The sequence below is a fragment of the Dermacentor silvarum genome, chromosome 5 (genome assembly GCF_013339745.2).
Source record: "Dermacentor silvarum isolate Dsil-2018 chromosome 5, BIME_Dsil_1.4, whole genome shotgun sequence".
Taxonomy (NCBI): Eukaryota; Metazoa; Arthropoda; class Arachnida; order Ixodida; family Ixodidae; genus Dermacentor; species Dermacentor silvarum.
Genome location: NC_051158.1, coordinates 179,796,730 through 179,808,407, shown reverse-complemented (window position 1 = coordinate 179,808,407; position 11,678 = coordinate 179,796,730). Strand labels below are relative to the sequence as shown.

The 11,678-nt window shown below is 50.4% G+C and overlaps 1 protein-coding gene across 1 annotated transcript in view; it reads right to left on the bottom strand.

The window, feature by feature from the left end:
- LOC119454618 (E3 ubiquitin-protein ligase SIAH1A) overlaps positions 1–11,678 on the bottom strand; it is a 58,749-nt gene that overhangs the window by 7,792 nt on the left and 39,279 nt on the right. Inside the window, exon 4 of the mRNA XM_049666910.1 lies at positions 10,619–10,725. Within this exon, the coding sequence (XP_049522867.1) occupies positions 10,619–10,725 (107 nt within the window). The remainder of the gene's footprint in view (positions 1–10,618; positions 10,726–11,678) is intronic.

Below are 11,678 nucleotides of genomic sequence, written 5' to 3'. Positions count from 1 at the left end.
ATGTATCAGTCCACACACCTTCTATAGTTTTTCACTAAGTCCTGTTTCTTTAAAAAGCGTAATAGCGCTTTTAAAGCAGTTCGTTCCGACGTCGGCTGGGACCAGGGACCAAGAATTGTGGCTTCCGTAAGAGGACGGCTGTCGACCTTGTCGAGCGTGGTGCTGAGGAAACGATATCGAATTGTTTTTAGGTTTAGCGCAGGAATAGATGCCCTCTCTCAAGGAGACTGCAGGTCATATGTACATGTGTACAAACTAGAGCACTGCACGGGCTCGGGCTTAGCCGAAAGCCCGGGCCCGGCCCGGCCGTGGGCCGGGCCGGGTAGAGCAGTTTTTTCACGGGCTCGGGCCGGGCTCGGGCACGGCGTGTGCTTTTTGACCCGGGCCCGGGCCGGGCTCAGGCTTTCTGGTGGTGTGCATATAACGTGCAGCGAGTTATTCTCGGGCGTCTCAACTCTGACAAAGAAGTATTTTTCGATCTCGGGCCGGGTTCGAGCCGGGCCTCGGGCCTAAGGTAAAGGGGCGGTGGGCCGGGCCAGGCGGGTAACGTAGATTATTTCCGGGCCCGGGCCGGGCACGGGTCTTGCCATAAAAGTTTTGTTCGGGCTCGGGCGGGCAGCCCAACCTAAAAACGGGCCCGGGCCAGGTCCGGGCTGAAAAAATCGGCCCGTGCAGTGCTCTAGACTACAAACGGCTGCATATTCTAGTCGCCCTTCCAGTGCCACTGCCAGCGCAGAGAGATTTTCAAACATGAGATTACTAAAAAAAACCACTTGCGCTTTACAATGAGGAACGCAAGGTTATGCTGGCGCTTCTATACGCCCACAGAGACGTCGCCATCAACGTGTCCGAAGTTACTGAACGCTTCGCTAAACCTCCCCGCCGAGTAAAGTTTATCGTTTAGATAGCGAAGCAGCAAAAATCAATGCCTGTAAAAATATCTGTTCCTTCACGTTCCTATATAAGCTAGTAATTATGAAAACGTATGGCTGTTCATTAGCTTTTAAAACCACAGAAATTGTCACCGTTTATTGTAACAGTTAGCATGATGATCAAAATTATCCTGGGAATACAAAAATTACCCGGACATCAATAACCAATTTTGACAAACCTTGCTCATTGAAAGCCGAGACACGCGGCGTTTCCCCAAAACGCACTCGGATGTTGGGCAAATCAACTTGCCGCATCATCTGTGGCTTTCGTTTGTCCTTTTCTTTCCTTTTTAGCTACATGTATTTACTTCTTTTTTCAACGAAGCAATAGCCTTCTTTGACTTTGGGTGCAGAATAATTGTTGCCGCTGTGCAGGCAGTTAAAATACGCATTTTCGTATTGATTTCTGCATTCTTTTTCTCTTATTCTAGCCACATGGTGCTGTCGCGATCCCAGCATGGCCCAAATGCATATCACAATTTCTGAGATCATAGTTTTGTTCGTGTCTGGATCGTCTGTCTTTATACTCGTATGCGTGAAGTTTACTATCTGTGACTGCGCAACATGTTTATTTGTCTTGTTTGACGCATTATATACAATGACGTTTCCTTAGATACCTAGATTTATTTCAAACTTATACGTATATTTAAATATCTTGTTGCGAGGTTTTGTGTATACAAACAGTGAACTTGGTTTCACGCGACACTTTCTTGCCGTTTATCTTGGCATTTGTATATTCAATTCTACCTTCGCATTTCTAATGTATATTTTGCGGAACTTCTGCTTTTTATATGTACTCGTTGTTGCAACTATAATTTCGGTGCAATTACAATATATGACCGGTAACATCTGCTGCTGCGCAATCCATTGCAACGAAGGGCAGCGTCATTGAGGTTTTTCCCTGGCCGTTGCATATGTACAAAAATATAAACAAGGTTGTTAAATGACAAAGATTCATCAAAATATTTGTCAACTTGTTCATTTTATGGTCTTTACGTTTTTTCCGCCCACCTTGCCGCCTAGGCGGCCGGATTTTTCGAAGTTTTTGCCGCTTCCACCTGCTTCGACTCTTCGAGACCAAGTGTGAATGTAGCCAAAGTCCAAGGACAATAATATCGCCGCGCGCCATATGTGCGAGTGAAAGCGCGCGGGCGACGCGCGCTTTCACGGAGAGCGAACGCACGGCGGAGAGCAAACACGACTTCCTCCGTCGCGCGAAAGGTCGTGGGGGGTATGGGAGGGAGGGAGGGAAGGGGGGGGCGACGCTGTGCTGTGGCACCAAATGGGTATCTTGCAACCGGGCGCAAGGCGAACTGGCGACGCCATCTCCCACGCGAAGGGAGGAAAGCGGGAAGGCATCGCGGTTAGGAGGGGCGGAGGCGACTTCTACTCTTCTAACAACTGAGTACTTTGTGCCAGTGCGGGCTGACGTGCGCACCCTATCTTGACAGCAATCTCCAGAGGGCTCTGACCTTTGTATGCGCTGTGCTTTCGCCGCTGTTTCCTTTCAAGCGATAGACTGCACGAACCTTCGCTCGCTGCGGCGGCCGCGCTTGTTAAGGCCAACGTTTTGACAGTGGTTGTCTGCGGTCATCGAGTGTGATCTATCCATGTTTGCTTGTGCGCGCTGACAGCACGCTTGTTAATTCAGTTAGTAAGCGAATGCGTCCAGGTTTATGCTTTGATTTAGCTGTACTTAATTTACTTAGGTATATACTCATCGTTAAGCTAAGTATAAATTATAAGCCGACAAATCCAAGCGTCTTGCGAGCCGAACGGCTCGCTCTTCCTCGGTCTCCGATGGTAGCTTCGCGGGCTTGGCATTCCGGAGCCTCTCCAGTGAAGCAGCTCGACGGGCGATATGCGCGGGGTGGCCAGACGCCGCTTGCCGACAACGGCTGAAAGCCTCCCGCTCCCACGCAACGATCAGAGAAGAAGGCCCGGCCTCGCTATCATCCTGCTCCCGCGTCCAATATAGCGTGAGGGCTTCTAGAATCGACACGTCGACGACGATCCCTTTCCCGAGCGCTTTCGCGGAAGCGTTGCTCTAACCAGGGCCGTGCAGCGGCCGTGCTCAAACGCGTTAGCTAGGATACGTCGTCGGGTGCTCACTAATGGCTCATACTTCCGTAAATGCGACCTCCCCAATGCGATGACAGAAGTGAAATTATACGCTGTAATTATTAGTGACAACGCAGCCAGCTGCGGAAGGAGACGACGACGATGAACGCGGAAGCAGGATGAGAGCGAGCGCGGTGCTCCTCTTAAGGGGGGCAATAGACAAGAAAACGATCGCCAGAAGGCGCTGCTGCGCCTCCTGACAGCGCCCCCAATGTGGAAATTTTAAGCAGTCTAGTCTCCGCTTTGTTTACATTGTTTCGCCCGCGCTTTCCTTCGCTGCTCGTGTTCACGGCGCTCCGTTTTCGACGGCGGCAGATCGCCTGCTTGCTGAACAGCGATGCAAAGACTGCAGTGCGGTTTCAAGACGGTTGCCGACGCCAACAGCTTTTTTTCGTGGCGACAACCTCAAGAAAGGGGAGCGTCTGCTTCCACACGTGTGTGGTGTTGAACAAATTGTGGGCGGTGATGTGACAGTGAAAGCCAAGTGCGCGTCGGAGGTGTCCAACAAGATTGTGTACGAGATCGAGTTAGAGGTACACACCGAGTTCAGTAATTTAGTCACTTTTATTTCTCTATGATGCAGTCACAAAGCGGTCATGCATGCTTGCAGAGATGTGCAGAGACGGTGCGATTGCGGTTGGTTTGGTTGGTCGCTGGGCGCGCACACACGGCTGCTCTCATTTTGGCTCCCAGGGAGTACGTGGTATCAGCACTGTCGGAGCAGAAAGAACACATGCATTAGGCACCAGTAAGCCAATAAAATTAATTAGCGATGTAAGTACTACATATGTTCATAATGCCTTATATCATGATGTATAAATATTTAATGTATACATGCCTTATTCAATGCAGATGTTAGAGTCATGGCAACTCATTGCATTATTGAGCAAGGTATCTTTTCCCTGGTCATGAGAAATCACTCGTACAAACTGCTTCGCGAAATAAACCCAGGTCACGGTAACCAGCGATTACCTTGGGACCAGCAGCACGAGCGCAAGAATTAGCGATACATGCTTCACCAAAGCAAACCTAGTTTCTCGTCGGGCGAATGCCCCGCCGCAGCAAAAGTAAGCTCACACCGATGGCCGGCTACTACACGAAACGAAGATTCTTGGCGGGAAGCAGGAAAAATGTGCAAGGTGGCAATTACTTTAAAACATGCTTGGATATTGTGAACCCAGAGTGCATGGTGAAGCAACAAACATAACGCGCGCGTCTCGAGCAGCTGCTTTGCGATCTGCCGCATACCGACGCATGCGATGACCGCAGCTCGCATTAAATACGGATTGCCACCACACAAAAGACAAGTAACGTGCGGCCCCTTTTGTTTTCTGTACAACAAGGAATTATTTTTTGCAGCGTTTGGAAAATGGATATAATTATCTTGAGCCAGTATTTGCCGATCGCGAGTGAACGAACAGTACAATCAATTAAATTCGTAAGTTTTACGTGCCAAAAGCAGAATATCATTATGAGGCACGCTGTAATGGAGGGTCTCCGGAATAAATTTGACCACCGGGGGTTCTTTAACGTGCACAAAAATCAAAGTACTTGGTAAGAACTGTATTCTTGCATTTCACCCCCATCGAAATGCGGCCGCCGTGGCCGGGAATCGAGCTCGCGTCGTCGAGCTTAGCAGCGCTACACGTATGCATTTACCGCTAAGCTAACACGGCGGATGTCACTGTACGATTCACCTACGCGACACGTCTAATACCCGTGCCACACGGGCAAAGTAAAGTGCACTTTGAGCGAGTACACTTCGCGGCTAGTGTAATTCGCGGGCTGCCACACGGGAACGCTTAGTGACACTCACTGCAGAGCGCACTCGCCGGCGAGTGTGTTCGGCGAACTCACTTCGTGGCGGCGAAGTGTGTAGCCTCGTTAGCAATGCTTAGAAGATACTGGAAGATACATGATGTGATATTGAAAGAAGAGTCAGGAGTAATTTTTAATAACATTGTTTAAATTGCTAAAATTACAAGATAATAAAATGTGCCACACCACAAGAAAACAATAAGAATAGCAAAAAACTACTCTCGCTTTCGGGCTGTTCGCGACCACGCCGGGTAATGACTGCGCAGTTGTTTGGCGGATCGAGTCGTTTTGACTGTTGCTGGTCAAGTTTCCGTCGTTGCCGGCGCTTATAAAGGTGGATTGTAAATGTTGTTTCTAACAATAATAAACTGTTTTCGTGCACACATTTTTATATTAATAAATATATGCTTCCCGTCCGACTCCCGGTTGCCATGGCCATCAATTTGAAAGAACACCATTTTTTCTCGTGTAGCAGCGCACCGCCAAAGTGACACTCAGCGCGCTGAAGTGCACTCACTCAAAGTGCACTTTACTTTGCACGTGTGGCACGGGTATAAACAAACGGTCGTGCGCTAAATACAGGCACATTACTATTGCGTTTTTATCGAGCGGCCGTGATATTGCACGCGAATGCGAAAGTACGTGACTTACTTGATTCGGCGCACTGCAGTTATCCACGCTTGTCGTCTGTCCTCCTCGTACCACCTCCACGGAATTCTGTAGAACTGCACGGGCGGCTTTCGACTTTTCTAGACTCTTGAGGCAATCAACAACACAGCAGTATTGCGTGCCACCTTTCCTGGTTGATGAGGTCGCGCTCGCCGTCACGAAAACAACGCACGCGATCGCTCGCACCGTACAGAACACGGGCGCGCGCTGGGCCGGCGGCGACCTTCGACACTTCCATCCTTCCACCAGGGGAGTGGGCGGCGCTGGTGCCGCGCGGTCAAACTTTAGGTTGCGCGCGCGTGCGTCATGGCGACGTCACGTTGGCGAAAACGCGACCCTCAACAGTCCGGCGTTATCTGGCGCGCTCGCACGTCGTCCGGCGCCGAATGCGACCGACTGCATTTCGCGCCGACCGCGCCAAGCAAGTTAGCGCCTAGTGCCCTCTCTCGTCGCCGTAGACACTCGCTATTGCGAGCTCAGCGAGAACAAGATGGCTTCTTCGGAAGAAAGCGTGCCCGATCTGTGCGGCTCCGAAATCGAAAGGTTTCTGGACGCCATCCAGCGATGCCCTTGTGTCTACGACACCAAAAGGATGGACTACCAGATGCGGAGCGAAAATACAACGCGTGGGAGCAGATAGGTGTGTACCCGGCCTCTCGACAGGTGCGTCAATGCTACACACGTGTGTGTATACGTCTCCGGACATGCTATGCACTCAGCGCCTGTTTGTTTGTTTTCCCTGTTTCAGTCGAAGAGTGCCTGAAACTATGGAAGCGGCTGTGTCTGCGGCTGTGTTGTGGAATGTGTCTGCGTGCCATCGCCGAGCAAAAGTTCGGTCCGCGGTGGCGTTCGCTACCGACAGAGAAAGCGCGCGAAAAGATTTCTTTCGATGTTCCACGACAAGCGGCACGGAGCGGCGCGGTTTTCTGCGCATGCGTTACTCCAGCTGCGAGAGCTGCGCGGCGTTGAACTGTAGGGGGACGGACATACGCCTGGCGCGGCGTAGCCAACCTGGCCGGACGTACCGCAACCACCGCGCGCGGGCGCGCGCCGGGTCACGTTGAAGTGTATTGGCGCCTTTAGCCACGCGCGCGGCGAGTCACGAGGTCAGGCGGCGACCCAGCTGCGGAGAGCGCATGCGGTAAGCCGGTGGCGGCGGCGGCTAGTGTACGCGGCGGCGGCGGAGCTCGGTGCGGCTTGTCACGTGATGCGTAGCCAAGGCTACGGCGCAGCTGCGGTCAAATGAAGGTCAAATTTCCGGTGACAGCGAAACTCGGCTCGACTATGTTGTAAAGCTTTCGCTTTAAAAAAACTCAAGTAGCGTCATTCGTGTCAATGTGCAGGCACCTCCTCTCACGCGTGTTCTCTAGATTGTAAACCAAGTTAGTTGAGGTGCTAAGCCCGTCGAGTGTGGCGCTTGGCCCAAAAGATGGGCTTGTGCAATTATCCCGCTAGAGCACAGCAGGGCGGTGCAGTTGGCAGCGGTATGTTTGACTTGACGCACTATGTTTGCAGAAGGTCGAGAAAGCGCCACCTTGACTGTCAGCTTGTATTTTTTTTTTTTACAGCGAAAGCTGTATATGGCTAGGCGAAACGAAAAACCGTTCGTCCAATGTTTCGCTAAACGCTTCCATTAGCTGCGCCGTCAGTTAGGTGGTTCTCTACATCGCACCCAAGCTCGCGCGCCATTGGCAGCGCCGTTAGTGACCTTCTCTGCGTCGTACTTGCTCTTCCCGCAACGCCGGCTCCTCGGCTCGTCGTTGTGGCATGCGTTCGATATCTCGAGTTAGCTTGACGTCGTGGTTAGCAGCATCCGCCCGCCATTGGCGCTTGCGTTCCACTTCGCGATTTCAACGTGAACGTTTCGTCGCAGCCGAAGCCATAGTGCCGCTGGAGAAACTCCAGCTGAAAGCGGGCGTTGGCCCCGGCGAACGCGTTCCCACCATTGCCGCGTTGACGCTGCTCTGCCCGCAAAGCCTCCTCCTCGGCTCGCCGTTGTCGCATGCGTTCGCTATCTCGAGTTAGCTCGGCGTCGTGATTAGCAGCGTCCGCCAGCCATTGGCGCTTGCGTTTCTATAGAAACACAAACATGTAACCAATAATTTAGAAACGTTTTAATACAGCGTCTGGATTAACCCACTGCTACACACCGGGGCCGCACGTTTGAGCTTCGCTGGTTAACCATCTGTACAGAGTGCTTGGGTAGTGATGTTTTTTTTAACAACTAAGGTGTTCTAGCTAACCGTAAAAAGTTCCGCCGGCTGCCGCAAAACCTCGCCGAGCTATGACATCACTGCTTTGCCTAGCAACCACCTCGCATGGCGGCGTGTGCCTCGCCTCCTCTCCGTGCCGTGCACATGTTGACTTGGCATTGGAGGTTAACGAGAGGGAAGGAGAGCATGCTCGGGAGAGGGAAAGAGAAAATGAGAGCAAGACAGATAGAAATTGTAGCAGCACCAACGAGGCAACGCGCAGAGCTGCTGCCGACTGCGCCCGCGTTGCCTAGCCGCGCATGCGCCGAAGCAGTAGCGATGACTTCACCTTGCGTTGCCGAGTAACACCCGGCGCAGGTGCGCGCTCGCTTTGCCCGAGACAGAGACGGCTCCGCCGAGCACCCGCCTGCTGCGCACTACTGCGCATGCGCCGTGACGTCATCCCTGCTTGTAGTCTGCTGCGCGCCGCCCGTACACTGTGCATAGCTTTCGCCCAGTGTGCATGCGCTTGGCCTCGGAGTTAGCCATAAAACCGGCTGCGTCTAGTCGTGTCAACTTTCGCTAAATATCGAGTGGCTAATCTCCAACGCGTTCATCGTCGGCAAGCAACAGCGTTCTTGACACTGTGCCAACCTTAGCTAGCCTGCCTGCGTTTGGGGGATGCCAGGAACGCTGTCGTTCGTAGGTGCCGACGCGTCCAGCGCTAGTCACGTGAAATGTCGCGAAAGGGAAGGTACCTCCGAAAATGATCGCTCGAGAATACCTTCCCTATTTGCGTAGTTAAGTTAAACCAAACGAAGACCTAGCAGCAACCAAGTTAATACCTAGCAGTAGCCCCAGTAAGATCGATGGACAGTTTCGCTGTCCCTAAGCTTTGCACGACCGAGTGCAAACTTGCCCGTTTATTTATTTTTTTTTCTTGTTTATTTGGTCGGGGCATGGCGTCTTCTTTAGTTTTGTTGACCGCGTCTGAACCTGTTTGCACGGTGGCTCTGCGCGTTTCGGGATGCAAACCTGTCGTGCTAGTGGTACCATAAGCGCCGGAGACGCAGCTCCCGCGCTAGCGAACGCGCGCCAGTTGAGCCCGGACGTGCCGTCTTGCTCGCGGCTCTCGCGTTCGTAGTTTCTTTGTGGGCATCGCAACCGCAAATAGACTTCTCTCGCGCCAAAACCAGCTAGCTCTTTGCGAGGATCGCCACGTGTGGTTAATTATGATTCCCATGCGACACCCTAGAGGCGCTGCTGCAGCTGCCATGAGTGGAGGCAGAGGCGAAAGAGCGCAGTTGGCGCTACTTTAGCTTTTTTTTCCAGCGGCTTTTTGAACAACCGATGAACCGCCATGTTTTGAACATATGGCCTTCTATGGAAGCTTCGTTGCCTGGTATATTTACCTTGGCCGTCGTGTGCTGCGTACTCAATGCGTCTTTTGCGCAAATTATGATGCCGCTATAGGGTCGTTACCGAAGTTTCTCTTGCGTGGTGCTTTGTTACGAAGCCTGAAGAATGCAAGAATGGGGTTGCCTTGCCTCTAGTGGCTTTCAGACGCTAGCGATTTGAAGGATCTCGTGGATGTAAGTTGACTGTTGTCAACCAAAGCGTGGATTACGCTGCTTCCAGGAGACTTCTGCATAAGGCGACTATTTTGTGTGCGTGATTGTTGTTCGCAAGCACCAAAACCAATTTTTGGACTATCTTACATGATAATAATTCTGCGAAATATAAATAAGCTATGAAAAATTCACGTTACGGCCGGACTAGCGCTTTTTAATAAGTTATGATAGTTTGATCTGCTCGATATTTATAGTCAACGCGCTCTAAACATAAGAAGGCTATTTTGACACTCAAAGTGCCAAAATAGCGAACTACAGGGCTTCTCAACTTATGCTTTTATTCAATATCCCTACAAAAACAGGTGTTGTAGACTTTGTAAAGCAAAACTTCCCGTTACACAAACTTGGCCGTTTGGCCACTCTAATGCGCCTCACCTACAAAGAACATAACTTGGTCATAGCCCGTTGTGGAGGCTGTAGTATACTCGCGAAGGCACAATATCTCACCCTGAGTAGACATTATTGTAGACGTTAAGCACCGCAATCTTCCCAAAATTTTTTTTTCAATAAAGCTCCAAATCCTTAGCAAGCGTAGATATGGTATTTCAAGCGCAATTTATAACATATGCGAAACGCATTGTGTGACCCACGTCCAGTTGAGCATGTGGCCCATCAGCGATGCGTAGACGAATACACTTTGTCTTGCAATCACCAGAGCTAAGCAAGTTAAATCAATGTGCCGAGTACATGAGAACCTAAGAATATGGACAGCTGCTCTGTTACCGCGGTATATTTACCGTATGTGTCTTGATGAAAAAGAGCTGACTTTGACGTCAGCGGATTTTTTTTTTTTTTTTTTTGCCTCAGACACAGCGATTGCTGTAGTGATAGCTATTAGAACTCTAATATACGAACTAGAACCACAATCACGTTCAGAGATGACAGTGTATATATTTGACGATCCTAGCAACATGAATCGCGTTTGAAAATTTCATCTTATTATGGACTGGTGAGGCAGTTCTCACAGTACAAGCTCCTCGCCAGTTTCCTTGCCCAATGGGAGCAGTAAGCTTTCTGCGTTGCGAAATTGCAAGCTGTGAAATAACCAGGGGCTTGTTAACTGTGGAGACGCTGTATACACACTCCGTGGTGCGTGCAGAATATGTGAACGTTGGGCATCTCTGCGTCAGTATGTATATAAAAGCAGTAACATGCGAATTCCATTTCAGCCACTGAATTCAGAAATACCACGCCCGCAAACTGGTTACGGTAACGACGCTTCTGATCAAATTGTGATTGCCGTGCATAGACTCACCTTGCAGAATTGGAATAAATTTGTGCGAGGCGACGACATGCTGTTTCAGCTGCGTAAGTTCACCTTCCCATTTGCACGCATCATGACCCAACAAGCAGGGGCACGGTCTGGAAAATACAGAAAAGGTGCATCACGAGCGGTATTAGGGCACGTTTGAGCTCGCACACATATGCTAAATTCCTTCTGGAAAACAACCTTGGGTGTTAATTATTACAACAATTACCCTATATATTTCGGGAGGGCATTCCCCCCTTTTAAACCGAAGCTTTATTTGCCTCATCCTTCGACTTGGCTACTGCTGCTGCTGTCGCTATCTTGCACGCCGCGTCGAGCATCTGTCCATACCAGACAGACATTTCACCCAATGGATGAAGCGGTATCAAGTGAGCGTAAAAAAAAAAAAAAAAAAAAAAAACATTCACGCGTACATTACAAACCTAGCGGCACTGCAAGAGAGAATAGACCGGTCCCACCGACCGATCTGCGCATGCGCCGGTTTTCCCGAAGTAGCACTTCCACCATATTGGTTGTAGTCAACTGGTCAACCACACCACCGCAGTCCGGGATCGTCGAGTACTGAGCACGAGCTTCCCAGCACGACTCCACCACCGAGAAAAATTCATCATGTATTTTAAGAAATTACATCGGCTGTTCATTGCAGCATGCGAGGCGAGCGTTGAAAAGTGCCTGCTGCTCTTTCATTTCGGTTGTTACCACTGATTACGCGTTGAGCATCGTATTTGGTCGAGCTTTGGATGTAGTACATGCTGATGTACGCGGTCGTTTTGCGTTACTATTTTTGCACACGTGCATCTCGGTGACTGCAGCGTTATGTTTGCTTAGCGACGGACATAAGAGGATTTGTATACCTGTTGGATACTGGTTTGAAATGCGGCGCCGAAACTATCGTGCCCTAATGATGCTTACCTATATGTGTTTCACGTACGACTTGCAGAGTTCGGTAACAGCGATATCTAGAAGTTATTAGGTAAGCTAGGCGGTGTTTTTAACATAAAAACGCCGATAGCCAATCATCGCCAAGTCATTGATAGCCAATCAA